Raw genomic sequence first — 14,210 nt, 5'->3', positions numbered from 1 at the left:
ATTTGTGTTCCTTCATTCAATCCAAACTGTCACTGGATCAGACAGGCAGAAAGCGCAAGGAACCCGTTACTGTTGCATCTCAAAAGAACCTGAGAAGCAACAGTGTTTGCTCCAGGTCTGTCAAACAGATGCAGTCCCTAACAAGAAATACCGCAGGAACCTAAGTTACAAAGACTCGGGTAAGTCCCAAGTACAAGCATTCACCTGGTTTGGAGGAAGTCTAGGGCAGGGCTAGGCCATTCCAACATCACTCTCCAAGGGGGCAAGTACAGAAAAAGCCAAAGTCCTGCAACTTGACTGAATTCTAGTTCGTATCTAGTCTCCCCCAACAGCTGTCAAATACCAAGTACCACAGCCAAGCTATGTCAGAAAACTGAGCCATTTCACCTTCTCTCCCCAGTATTCCCATTCAGCCTCCTGCCTTGATCTTGGAGACATACTATAGCTCAGGAGAGGCACAAGTACTCTTGTCTGACAAAGCAGCACAGCCAGCACTCAGCTTGAATAGCACATATTCCATTCCGGGTTGTTTTTATTATTAATTTATCTCTGGAAGAGGTAAGTCTCTGCACAATCACAAAAGATGAAGGTGGTCCACTCCATTATGACATTTCTTGGACTTTGCCTTATTGACCTCAACTTGCTTTTGCACTCCAGTGCTACAGGCAAACTGTGAAATCTGTCTGGAAACAGTCCAGTTGTAGTGCTCTAGCACCAGCTGTGCTACTGACAGCATCCAATCCATGGTGCAACCTCTCCTTCAAGTCACCTTGAGAGACACATCAGACCAAAAGACATCAGCTAGAATGGGTTTAAATGAGTTTTATTTTAGACAACCTACATGATAGATGTTTTTTCGTTTTTTTTAAACAATGCCTCCACTCCAAATCAGGGTCAAAATAAGTGAATAAAGCTCAAGATGACATCAGTCCAGTTAGACATTGCTGATTCCTGGTGTTGTGCCGATGAAGAAGAAACAGCAGCCAGCTATGAAGACAAGTGATCCAAAACCATACTGTTTGATTTGTTACTGAAACAAGAGTAGCAAGTGTTAGTTAAAGGTCATGACAGCATCAGCAAGTTTCTATAACTTGTTTGTGTATTCCCTAATTCAATCTGGGCTGCCACAGTCAGGCAGGCAGAAAGCGCAAGGAAGTTATTTTTGCATCTTAGTGCAAACCAGGGAGCAACAGGAAAAGTGCTCGTGGTCTATCAGAGGATGCTGATCATTTTTACAATTGTACAGAGCAACTGGCACCCACCAGCTGCTGAGCAAACCAGGCTGAACACGCTTTCACATCCTTCCTGCTTGACACACCAAGGTTCAGATTTCCTATCAAGCACATCCTAAAGAAGTACCAGAGCTTACAATGTACCTGGCTGTCTCTGAAAACAGCTGCACCAAGAAGCTGAAGCAGGTTTTAGTGCACATGGAAACACCTTGCTACTGTTCTTCTACTCCACCTTGAAGTAGGTGGAGTTATCCAAACAACACATCTAAAAGGCGTGCCCCCATAGAGGGATGTCTCCCCACAGAGGAGATGAACAGAAGCTTCTGCTCCCAGGAGGTGCCTTCCAGGTGACCACCTGTTCCAGGGCCAGAACAGACACCACCCCTTCCATCAGACTGCGGGAGGTGCTGTGTCTGTGGCCAACTGAAGTATTCCCTTCATTGGGCTACTGCTCCACACCAGAATGTGGCTCATCTTTACATGACTTGCATACCAGAAAGCCTGTGAGAGGCTTTAGATAAATTTAGCTGTCTATATACAGACTTCACAAGTCCACAATGGGCAAAGCAACTGTTGATCCCACATTGCAGTGAATTCCACAGGTCTCCAAGCAAGCCAAAAACCCACAAGTGTTGAGATCCAAATACTGTCTTGTGGTAACCACATTCCAATAGAGTAGATAAAGCAGACCACAGGAGCTCAGGTAGTTGGAAATTCCAGAGAGAAAAAGCTTAAGTACCTGGTCAAGTAATACTGTGTTCCCAAATTCAGGGCAATATTTAAACTGACAGTTCTTGTATAAGGGCATCAGATTAAATGAAAAAACATGGAACATGACCACACAAGGTACTTCACAATTAACCTCCACAAAAGGGATCCAAAATTGAAGTGCTCCATTTCAGAGGACCTGCTCTTTAATCTAATGGTTTAAACCCATTCCCAATTACACACTTTTCACCAGGGCCATCCCTTCTGCATTTCTTGGCCATTAAGTCACCATGAATCACAGCAGTGATACTACTACATCCCTTTTTAGCACAACTGAACAGTACTCAAAGTTTCAGGCACTTTGTATACAAAAGCACCAATCGGGCTGTACTTACACAATACTTAAGTTTTCAAACTGGCAGCTACTATTCAACTTCAACAGGGGTACAGGAAAACAAGACAGGAAGGAGCTCACCATGTACTTGGGCACATTAACCCAGTTCAGTACTTACACATTTCTCAATTTCTAAGCCGTCCTTAAAGAAAATCATATATGGGGTCACACCGTCCTCACGGAAATCCAGGAGAGCCACCATTCCATCTGGATTCATGTTCTCCCCTACAAAGAACTTCAGAGGAATGTGTCTCTAAGACATTTAATTGGCTAATGCCAGGAGAGAATGTCTTTTTATACAATACCTTTGTATAAACAATGCAACACCACCAAGCTCAGTTTAAGTCTCCCTGACCAGCCACAGGGATTTTCCTTCTCTGCAGCTTGTCCATCCTAGTGCCACCATGGCTGACACACGAGAAGAAAGGGATGCCATCCAGAGGGACCCTGACAGGCTGGAGAGGTGGGTCCATGGGAACCTTGTGAAGTTCAACAGGCCAAGTGCAATGCCCTATACCCGGGTCAGGGCAACCCCAAGCACAGATATACGCGGGGCTTGGGAACAGATTGACAGCAGCTCTCAGCAGAAAGACTTGGGGAGTTGGATGACAAATAAGTCCTTGCAACCCAGCACTGTGAACTTGCAGCTCAGAAACCCAAACATCAAAAGAGGAGTGACCAGCAGGTCAAGGGACATGACTTTATTCCTCTGCTCTGCTGAGACCTCACCTGGAGAGGGGATCCCAACACAAGAAGGATATGGACCTGCTGGACCAAGCCCAGGTAGGCCACTGAGATGGTCAGAGGCCTGGAGCACCTCTCCTATGAGGAGAGGAAATTGGGGCTGTTCACCCCCAGAGGCTCCAGGGAGACCTTACAGCATCCAGTATGTAAAGGGGGCTACAAAAAGTCTGGAGAGGGACTTTGACAGGGGCACATTGCAATAGGACAACAGGGAATGACTTTGAAACTCCAAAGAGGACAGATTTAGATTACATATTAGGAAGACATTATTTACTGTGGTGCTGATGAGACACTGGCACAGGGAAGCTGTGGATGCCCCATCTCTGGAAGTGTTTGAAGCCAGGCTGGATGGGGCTCTGAGCAACCGGGTCTAGTGGAAGGTGTCCCTGCCCACGGCAGGGAATTGGAACTGATGACGCTTTTCAACCCAAAGCCTTCTGTGATTCAATAATTTTGCCATGCTGCTATGAACAGAGCAAGAGACAGCAAGGGCCAAAGTGATCAAAGACTAACTGCACAGTCCCTGAATCACCATAACAACAAGTGTAGGTAACTACAAGCATTACCAGCTGGAATGATCTAACAGTCTTTGGCTGTTTCTCATCCCTGACTCTCAGGCCCCTAATGCTCTCAGAGATGGTCAGGTTATAGCAGCCTCACAACAGGATTCCTCAAAATTCTCAACAAGCCGTTCAGCAGATGAACCAATCAAAGCTTATCAATACTGCTGTAAGGAGACATAACTTACCTGGTAGTTTTTGAAGTTGGCAAGGATGTGTTTGATTTGTTCTGCAGCCCCAGTCATGAAAGGCTTTACTCTCTCTGGCTTGTGTTCCTCAAGTCTGGCTTTGATTCTGGAAGGAGAAAGAAAAAATGCTCTGAAAACATGTTCCACCTTAGTACCTTCACTGTCTGGCAGGATGTCATAGCAGAAAGAGTCCACCCAGCTACCTGTCAAACTTAGATTTTGCTGCCTTTCCACCCACTTCCTCTCAAAGACCCCAAATTTTAATTTACTTTTTCAAGTGAAATCACAGAACAGTACCTGCCACTCCTACCAAGGTCATTTTACAACCAGGCTAGTAACAGGCAAAAATCAGCAAGCTCTTTCAACAGCACCAGGAGTGTCACCCACCATGTCACAAAGCTTTTTCACTTTCAATATTAACCCCACTGAACATCAAACAACAGCTATTACACCATGAACTAGCAAAAAGACGCATTCATCCACTTTTTTTAGCTGTTTACATTGTCACTCTAGAACAGCATCAGAAGTTTTTCTTTACCACTTCAGTCCCTTCCACATGAAGGTCTGGTATGAAGAAATAGAAAACAGTAAGGCTACAAATAAGATCCAAAGCACATGATCAGGTCCTCTACCTCAGCCAAAATAAACATAGATATTCCATCCCCCATTCTTTAGAGCTCCAGTTCTGCCAAGCATTAAGACATTACTGAAGTTCACAGCCAGTTTTACACCTGTTTCAGAATGAACACCTAACAGGAATAAATCCAATGCTGTTTTTACAATCTCAAGCACACAAAACCACTGCAATCCAACTGAAAGGAAAAGCCTACCAACACTTACGCTTTCATGTAATCCTTGATGTACTTCTTGTAGGATTCTTTTGTGAAGCTGGTCTCCTGAAGGTGGTGGTTAATTACTATGTCAACACCAGTTATGACCGTGGCTTCTGTTCCATCTCCCTCAGGACCTTCAGCAGAGGCATTGCCACCAATTAGAGAGTCATCAATTTGACCCTCTGTCCTGGTGACCATCTAGATTTAGAGACATCAAAAAACTTAACGGCTCTGCAAAAAACCTTAGTGCTACCGCTCTTACACACCTATGACCTGACAGCAGGGCACAACTCGAGAGATACACTTCAGTGCAAGGAACCTGGCTGCAGCTGGAGCACTAATTTCCCAGTGACAGGAAAAGGGGGAATGGATTCAAATTGAAACACAGTAGGTTTAGATTACATATTAAGAAGGAACTCTTTACGTGGGAGGCACTGGCAAAGGTTGCCCAGAGAAGCTGTGGACACCTCATCTCTGGAAGTGCTCAAGGCCAGGCTGGATGGGTCTTTGAGCAACCTGGTCTAGTGGAAAGTGTCGCTGCCCACAGCAAGGAGGTTAGAACTAGATGATCTTCAAGGTCCATTCCAACCCAAAGCATTCTGTGGTTCTATGACTCCCAAGCACGACTCGCCCACGGTGCATAACCGAAGCTCCATTACACTCCAGCCTGGCTGACCTGGGCTCTCTCAGGCTCCATCTACGGCAGCACGGGGCACTGGGCCAAGGTGAGTCTTCCCTTCTCTCTTTCCCGGCTCGGGCCCTTCGCAGGGACGCCACCCCCACTCCCCACCGGCCGTGAGTCACCGCGGCAACCCTTCCTCCCTCCCTGCTTCGGGGCGGGCGGGCACTCACCTTCCCCTCCACTTCCAGGCACAGGCCGTCCGCCACCTCCCGGATCTTGTAGATGTCCGAGAACATCTCATCCTCTGCGGGGGACAGACAAGCACACACACACACCCAGCCGGTCAGCCTCCGCCTCCCGGCACCCACCACTTTCCCCCATCGCTCCCGCCCCCGGGCTCCGCGCCCCCCCCGCCCGGCCCAGCCCCGCACATGCGCGGCGGCACCGCCGGGCCCAGCGCTCGGGCCCGGGCCGCGCTTCCCCCCCCGCTCCGACTGCCAGCCCGGCCGTCCCTCCCGGCCGCGCCCCCCCACCCCGCGGCCTTACGGCTGATGCAGTCCCGGTAGATGATCATGGCGGCAGCGGGGGGCGGCGGGGGCGCGGGGTCTCAGCGCAGCGACCCGGGCGCGGGGCGGGAGCGGGGCGGAAAGGGCCGAGTCAGCGCCGGCCGGGGCTCATATAGCGGGCACGGCCCCGCGCGTCACCGCGCACGCGCACTGCGCGCCGCCCCGCCCCTCCGCCAGCGGCTCCCTCGCGCGGCCGCGTCCGGAACCGCCGCGCGAGGGGGGCGCGAGCTCGGGGCTCCCGCAGCGCCTCAGGGAGCGGCCAGCGCGCGGGGGCCGCCCCTCCGTCTCCTCCGGGATCAACACACCAAGAGACCTCACACGGCTTCCCCTCAAGGCCCTTCGCCATCGTCGTTGCCCTCCTTTGGACGCTCTAACAGCTCCATGTCTTCCTTGCATTGTGGCGCCCAGAACTGCCCCCTCACCTCGAGGAGAGGCAGCCCCAGCTCAGAGCAGAGCGGGAATCCCTTCCCTGTCCCGGCTGGTGATGCTGTGCCTGATACACTCCAGGACAGGGTTGGCCCTCCTGGCTGCCAGGGCACTGCTCGGATTCAGTTTGCAAAACGGAGAGTAGGATTTCATCCTTCCCGAGGCAGAGGGAAGGGACCTCTGGAGAGCAAGCAGTCCTGCCGTGCGCCAGAGCAGGGCTGGTGCCTCTCCCTCATTGCCTGTGCTTGCATTGTTTGGTTTCAACACCAATTTTCCTCTTTCCCCTAATCTTTTAAGCTCTCAGTAACATTTTTCTTTTTGTCTAACTTCTTATGAGGTGTCTGGGATGTGTGATCACTGGCTCTTTTCTCATTACTCAGAGTCACCGAGCTGGGATGATCACATTTTCACTTTCTTTTTGCTGCAAAATGGTACAGCTTTGGGGCACATCTATCCATCTTTTGTTGGTTTTTTTTTTTGTTTTGTTTTGTTTTGGTTTTGTTTTTAATGTATATCCACTCTCTTTTCCTTGTGTTGTATTAGGAAGCATCTTTGCACCCACGTTTTCCAGACTAGCCTCCAGTTTAACACAGGCAGCCTGGTAAATCCACACACTGACTTTCCAAGGAGAAGTGTGCCCAGCTTTTCCCAAGCATCCCGGGGAAGCACTGCTGCCCGTGTCCCACCACAGCCAGGGTGCCCCCTCCATGGGCAGTCTGACGGGTGTGTCTGTGTGAGCTGTCCTGGCCACTTCCAGCTGCTGCCTCCTCACCGTGATGCCCACTTCCAGCTGCTGAGGGACTGTGGACCTTGCAAGGGCTGTGACACAGGGACACAGAAAGTCATTCGCCCTGCTGGGTGTACATGGACATACATTTGCTCTCCCTGGTGCTGGACCTCCTCCAAATAAGTGATGTTTTCAAAACATTTATAGGGAAATAATTAGGAAGCTGTTGGACTCTTCCTGTTATTACTCCCTCAGGGAAATTGAGTTGGGTATGTTCAGGGGCACTGCTTATGCACTCACGAAAGTGCTGGCTGGGGCAGGTATATTTTTCTTATTTTTCTAAGGATAAGTGAGATTTAGCCCAGTAGTCAAGGTCGAGATGAAAGATGGAAGAGCAGTTATGCCTAGACCTCTTTTTCCCCCTTTGGACATACTTTTCTGCAGCAGCCTGTCACACCTGAAAGAAATCTAGACCTCACTTGAACTGTGATTCTTAAGAGACATTGATAAAATACCTTCAAAAGACATCATGGGACCTGAAGCGCTTAATGCTGCTAATGATCCTGGACTTGGCAGAGACATCAGGGCACAGGACACAATTCCCTGTCCCTCACCTTCCTTAGGCAGTGAATTGCTCATTGCTTTCTTTGTGTGTGCCAGTGGAGCTCCCTTTTTATCTCCTCCTTCCCTGCTCTTCCTTCCTTTGCTCCAGATATCAGTGCCCTTTTTTTTTTTTTTTTTTTTTAAGATGGTCTAGCTTCTCACATAATCTAATTAAATTTATAAGTCGTTCTCTGCTGGTTTTCACCTTCAAGACTGCTGCTATTTCAGGCCTGAAGAAGGGGCTTCTTCCCAAAAGCTTTTCCTGTTTCTTTTTCAATGGCAGCTGGCCTGATAAAAGATAGCCCCTCTTTTTACAAACCACAGTAAAAAAAGAGCAACTTACATCTTTAGCAGTGTGTTGAGTGACAGGGGAACATTTGGCTCCTTCTATGTAGTGTAATATGCAGCTAAAAACATCCAGTTAGTAGGTGTGCTTCAATTTGGTTTTACTTTCAAGACTGTTCTAGAAAAATGGATATTTCTGAGTAGTCCAGAAACTTCTTACAAATTCATCAGTTGACTCAACTTGCTGGAGTCAGGGTAGAAAGCCTTTAGCACAGTGTGAAGGTAGATGGACCTTCAGGTTGCTTTGCCTTGCCTGTAGGTCTGTGTTAAGAGTTGCAGGTGTAAAATGTGAGACGTCATTTAAAAATGAATCTGTTAAATGGGTCAAGGCTCCTGTGTGAATGCCAGTTTGATGTGGAGTTAAGTTAAATCAGTATCAAGCTGAAGTTAGCAGTGTTTTAATTGGCATAGGCTTCACTGAGGTACCAGTGCTGAAATTTTCCTGTGATCCCATATTAACACAGAATTATCTTATGTGCTGATACTTTGTGAAATACATTTGAAAATGCTTCCCCCCGCCCCCCCCCTTTTTTTTCAGAAACCAGTGACATTTGAGAAAACCTTAGTGTTCCTCACCTGCTTTCTGTCCAGGCAGCCTCTCCAAGCACTTCTCACATCCAGCCAGAGCTGGATTCACATTTCAGTGAATCCACTGTATCCCTCCCTCCACCTTTTTAGTTGCCGATTGACAACCAAAATGATGAGAGAAGCTTTCCTGATAGTGCACCTCACCTTTGGTGTTGTGTAAGTCCCGAAGGATTGATGGAATCCTGTGGGTTTATAGAGGAGTCTTCTAACAGCATCTGAGGAGGATTTTCTAGGCAGCTGTCTGCAGAGTTTCACAGGAAGCCTTTCTCATGGAAAGCCACACCTCAGACAGTTGTGAATTACTGCAGTATTGCTTCCATCAAGTATTAGCGTCTAGATATGGCTGTGCTCAACTAATTGTGTATTGGATTAAAGTGCCAGATGACAGATGATACTACACCATTCTGTCCCTAAATAAACAGCACATTTTCAGCCCATTGTGGCAACTCCCACTGAGCTGTAAGAAAAGGGAGGGGATCCTGCCTTCAGCTGTTTCCTGCAGGGTGCAATCAGTGGAAATAAAGCGGAGGTGAGTCTGGAGAAAGAGAGGTGATACTGGGCTATGACATAAGGGATGGCACCAGTCTAACCTTTCTAAAAGGCTGTGGAAGTCACATAAGAGTGGTGATGTTTTACATAATTTGCTGGGTGTGGGGGAGAGGACCCTAAGTATATATCTGATGATAGAAAGAAACTGGAAAAATGAGGATTAAAGGGCTGAGCAATCCCTGGTGTTGCAGAGAGGCTGGCAGGACAGTCTGTGCCCAGTGTCCCCTTCCCCAGTGCATCTCCCAGCACAAAGGCTTTGGGGGAGGATGGACGTGATCAGCTCATATCTTCACAAATCTGTCTGGAATGTAGGACTGTATCAAAGAGCTGTGACTTTGTAGACCCTGTTTCAACACACACAGATGGAAACTGCAGCTTTTAACTGGTTTCCTTCAAGTCCTTTCCCCGGAGCATTTCCAGCCAATAAAGATTTGATCACTATTTGTTACCCCTTCTTATTAATTGGGAATTGATCTTACAAAGCCAGAGCATCAGTTTGATTCTTTCAGGTGAGTTTATGTTATGAATATTGTCAGTCTTCCAGTGCTTGGCAATCCTTTGACTGTTTTGGATCTCGAGCCAAAATTCATAATTTAGATTTACATTGGCAGTGTACTAAGCCAGAATCCCAGATTCCAAGATTAATATTTGAAAGAGTTGAGCTTTGATCTTTAGTATAGTTTATCAGCTCAGATCTATTCACAAATGATAGACCATATTAGACTGGACTAGATAGGTTAAGATATCCCAGACAAAGACATCACTTTTTAGAATGCAAGGAAGGTCTTCGGTTGAGCAACAACCCCTCTTGCACTCAGAACAATTGCAGGTGTTCTTACCTGGGCATTTTCAGTACTTACTGTTCCTCTCGCTGGCTGCTGCACTTCTGCGAACACACGCAGAGGTCACTGCACAGCCACAAACCCTTTTATCTGCGGCACTGCTTGCACCAGGCCAGCTCACCCAGACCCTGCCCTGGGCCAGGGCTGTGAGGCTGTCAGCCGGCACTGCAACTGCTGCGTTTTTAGGAAAAACAGGACTGCGATTCCCAAGTTAAGAACTATGAAGCAAGATGCTGCCCACCTGCAATTTTATATTTACTGACTGTATAAACATCCAGGTGACTGAAAGGGCTGTGGTGGAAATGCCTGCACCTGATCCTCTGGTCTGCTGCCAGTGTGTCCCACTGGTGTGCTCAGTGATGGAATAGAGAGTGCATTCATTAAAGTGACAGTAACGTTACAATGGGAAGAACCACAAGTGTATTGGAGATTAAGATTGGAATTAAAAAGTGATTTTGACACATTGGACAAGTGGCCTGAATTGTTAGAAGGCATTTGGACAAGGCCAGCCCATCCATGAGCAGTCAAACATTTGCTAAAAGGAAAATCTGCCAAAGGCTTTTGAACACAAAGATGCAGCATAACGTCCAAAAAACTCTGAGCCACACATTACTAGAAACTGAAAGAGTGCATAGGGGAAGTGCTGCCTTATCCTGGCCCTGGTCCTCTGCTCTGTTGTAGGCTTTTGCTGCTGGCAAATTCCAGGGAATGCTGAGATGATGATGTGCTCTATATGGGTGCTCTGATGTCATGCTTGCAAGTCCAGAGCAGAAATGATCAGCCATGGACACAGGACAGAGAAGGGGGCAGCAGTTCTATGGAAAAGATCTGGGATACTGGTGGATCCAAAGCTGAAACAGAATCATAGAGTCATAGAAACAATTAATTTGAAAAAGTCCTCTGAGATCATTGAGTCCAATCATTAACCCAGCGCTATCAAGTCCACCACTAATCCATGTCCCTCAGTGCTACCTCTGCTTGTCTTTTAAATACTTCCAGGGATGGTGAATCAACTACATCCCTGGGCAGCCTGTTCTGATGCTTGATCAGTGGAAAAAAAAAAAAATCCTAATGTCTATTTCACCTGTTCTGAGAAAAGCCCACACCATATTGGAGTAAATAAGTGGTGATGTTATATGTAAGAAACTTGCGCTATCGTAGATATGAGGGGCTGAGCTCTGTTTGGTGATGCTGGTATTTCCTGAAGCACTGACTCCAGCTTTAGCAACACACTTTGAAAAAGGTATGGACTGATCAGCAAGGGTTCACAAGAGCAGAGGAAATGAGTAGAAGGAAAATGAGTTTGTTTATTCTGCGAGGAAAGTTTAGATTAGCCATTGGAAATGCCTTCCAGTACAGCCAATAGAGAAGCAAAGAATAGGCTGTCTACCTAGTTTTCTGTCCTGGCAGGTTTTTGAGAATAAGCTAGAAACCTGCTCATGGGAGATCAGAAAGCATGTTAGATCTGTTATTATTGACAGAAATAATGGCTGATTCTGCCTGTCTCTGGGTTCTTTTTAACCCTATTCATCACCTTCTTAGATGTGCTGTCATTCTTAGATGTGCTGTCATTTATACCTGTTTAGAGTGGTTGCACAATCAGAATAAAATTAATATCCTCAAATCCGTATTCAGAATGAACAAGAGGGTTTGGAAAAGGGACATTGTGAGAGAGGAATGTTGCCCTGCATGGCAAGATGGATCTGCATGGAAATCACATGTACACAGAAGGAGAAGCATTCAGGTTCTGCAGTGCCCAGAGTTTTAATCCTAGTAAGTCCCTATTTTAGTCCTATTTAAATAAAGTGTGGTACAATCCTTTGACTCAGACTAGAGATATGCTGCAGAAAGGGTTCCTTCCATACCAAACCTAAGGTAAAGGTAAGCAGGGATCTAATTTCTTGTGATGGGACTCTCCTTAGTCCATGGGCAGTAAAACTGGATGTCTCTCTGCAGAGATATCCACTCTTACAGCAGAGTGGAGGTTTTATAAAGTCATCCACCAAAAACCAAAAAAAAATTATCAGTGCATGCCTGGCTGGTTCAATTGTTTTGCAAAGAATGGGAATGGAATTTATCCTATTTATTCTCCACAGCAGAGATAACTCATTAGTAGATCCATTTGTTAAGGGAGCTCAAGCTGACTTCTCATGGAGCAGCCAGGCTGGCTACATAAGGGAAGGGGAGCTGGAACACCCCCACAGGCAGGGGAAGTGTCCTCCCCAGCCAGGGCTTAGTCCCAGGGTGCCCCAGCCAGGCCAGGATGGGCCTGAGCACAAACAGCTGCTGAGCCTTGGGGAAGAGGGTCCCAGCAGGGCGGCTCATCCATGGAGCTGGTTTTACTGCAACGTGAGTCAAGGTTACAAGTTCTGTCCACAAGCACCACTTCAAAGTTAGCCAGTGCTTCAAAGGTACACATCTCTGCGCAGTTCTTCACCCTGACGACATCTTCAGTTAACTTAGTGATTCCTGTTGAGAGGACTCAAAGACATCCTCCTGCGAGCTCTCTATTTTTATGGCAGCCTTAAGGCTTTCTGAACGCCTGTGCCATGTGCAGACACCCCGCTAGATGGCGGAATAGGAGCCGGTGGATGATAATCAGGGCTCTGCTCACTTGGTAGGAGGCCAGAGCTTTTTCCACTCCTGTTGGTACCGTTCCACTGTCACCTGAACTGCCCCAGGACCAGCACAAGTAAAATTCGATCTCTGACCTGTAACTGATGCAGCCGCTCTGGGCTCCTGGCCAGCTGGATGCTGCACACAGATACCATTCACTCCAGATAATTAGCATCCACTCATAATGAGCTGGGGTCTGCTGAGTTCTTAACCATTATAGGGGCTAATCCTGCCATGCTAAACTCACTCAGTTGCCATTTTTCAAAATGGCATTTGCTTCAGAAATCTTATGAAGCCTGAAATTGAGTTCTGCCATTTTAATCCATCCCTGTGTGCTTTTTAGGTCATTGTTACACAGAGTGAGCTCTCAGTCTTGTCAATAGGGAAATAATCATCAGAGCACTCAGCATGTTAATGGTATTATCCCTGGAATTCTGACACTACCAGAGGGTAACATAGTCACATTTAGAAAGCAAACTTTGCTGCAGATGCACCAGGAAAATGGCAGGATTTAATACCCATTATGAGGAAATGGGTAGATGAACTTCTTGGGATCGCAAAGCATCACTTTAAAATACTGTAGGGGACAGCAGGCAACAGGACTAAAATATTCCATTTTGGAAAACAGCTTCTCAAATGGCAATCCAGTAACTTGAGGTCATAACACATGTCAGCTGGAAATACAAAGCTGCTGTCATTTTCAAAGATCTCAAGTCAGATATTTATTACTTTCTGTTAAGAATTTAGTGTCCATTACATTCCTCCTTTCTGCAATACATCCTTTGTTACCTGGGTGACAAAGGATGTATTGGACATTTAGGAGGCATCTCCCAGCTTCTGAGAGATTTTGATTTTCTCTATTTTTTCAGAAAGGTATGGCAGCACTGTAGGAGCTACTCAAAATTGGGGAATTTTAAAAGAAGGATGAAAGAAGAAGGTGTTTGCAGATTTTATCCACAAATATGCTCTGGGGAAATAGGGACTGATGTGCTTGTCTGTCTGTGAGATGGCTGATAATCTGAGGCACTTCAAGATAAGGGTAGAAAAGGACCTTGACAATTCAGTCAGCCAGTCTTCTTTCATCAGGGGGATCAGTTAAACATGCACTTCTCTGGGGAGATGTTTGCTTACCTGGTTCTTCAGATTTCCTGGTGCTGGAGATTTCCATAGTCCTCTGCAGAACAAACAGAAAGGCTTACTGAACAGGGGGCTGGGCCCTACCATTCCCCTGTGAGTGTTGCAAGTATAGGATGCATCATAACCTGTATTAATGTGGATTTAGAGGTCTGATCCTCAGATCCCTATGGAACTCAAGTGTGCCCCATTCTACACAGACACTTGGCTGTGTAGAATAATACAGAAATAAATTTCTATATTTATTTAAAAAACCCAACTATATTATTTGTCAGTACTTTCACACAGGATGAACCAGGGTATTCCTCACAGTTTGGTTCTTTCACTGGGTCAGTGGGCACATGGAAATCTCTCTCTACAGCTGTGATACTGTAGGTAGAGAGGACAGCTCATCTTATGTATTTCTCCAGGAGTTTTACATAAAAAAAGCAGTTTAGTTAATGAATACAATTCAGGACAGAGTTGCCTGAAGCGATAACAGATACATCTGTGAAAACATAAGAGCATCTCTCAGTGCTGATCACAAGACTAAA

The 14,210-nt window shown here is 46.6% G+C and overlaps 1 protein-coding gene and 2 non-coding genes across 3 annotated transcripts; all 3 read right to left on the bottom strand.

The window, feature by feature from the left end:
- Positions 1–134, bottom strand: LOC121353348. The gene has a single exon (XR_005955096.1). It is a non-coding gene; the product is annotated as a small nucleolar RNA SNORA31 (small nucleolar RNA).
- Positions 135–807: 673 nt separating this feature from the next.
- Positions 808–5,999, bottom strand: TPT1 (tumor protein, translationally-controlled 1). Its single transcript, XM_041466982.1, has 6 exons — positions 5,828–5,999; positions 5,512–5,585; positions 4,667–4,857; positions 3,827–3,932; positions 2,453–2,569; positions 808–1,030 (listed from the first exon to the last, which is right to left on the bottom strand). The coding sequence occupies exons 1-6, from the start codon at positions 5,853–5,855 to the stop codon at positions 1,028–1,030; spliced, it is 519 nt and encodes a 172-aa protein (XP_041322916.1). The 5' UTR covers positions 5,856–5,999; the 3' UTR covers positions 808–1,027.
- On the bottom strand, positions 1,096–1,225 carry LOC121353347. Its single transcript, XR_005955095.1, has one exon. It is a non-coding gene; the product is annotated as a small nucleolar RNA SNORA31 (small nucleolar RNA).
- Positions 6,000–14,210: the final 8,211 nt, after the last annotated feature.

Source organism: Pyrgilauda ruficollis, unplaced genomic scaffold (genome assembly GCF_017590135.1).
Source record: "Pyrgilauda ruficollis isolate IOZ18807 unplaced genomic scaffold, ASM1759013v1 scaffold20, whole genome shotgun sequence".
NCBI lineage: Eukaryota > Metazoa > Chordata > Aves > Passeriformes > Passeridae > Pyrgilauda > Pyrgilauda ruficollis.
This window is presented reverse-complemented; position numbering and strand designations above follow the sequence as displayed.

Excerpts from the sequence above, each read along its gene's own strand:
- TPT1 (XM_041466982.1), bottom strand. The coding sequence starts at position 5,855 with ATGATCATCTACCGGGACTGCATCAGCC. Across the intron at positions 4,858-5,511 it reads GCCTGGAAGTGGAGGGGAAG|ATGGTCACCAGGACAGAGGG; the intron begins GTGAGTGCCCGC and ends CTCTAAATCTAG. Across the intron at positions 3,933-4,666 it reads ATCAAGGATTACATGAAAGC|AATCAAAGCCAGACTTGAGG; the intron begins GTAAGTGTTGGT and ends TTCTCCTTCCAG.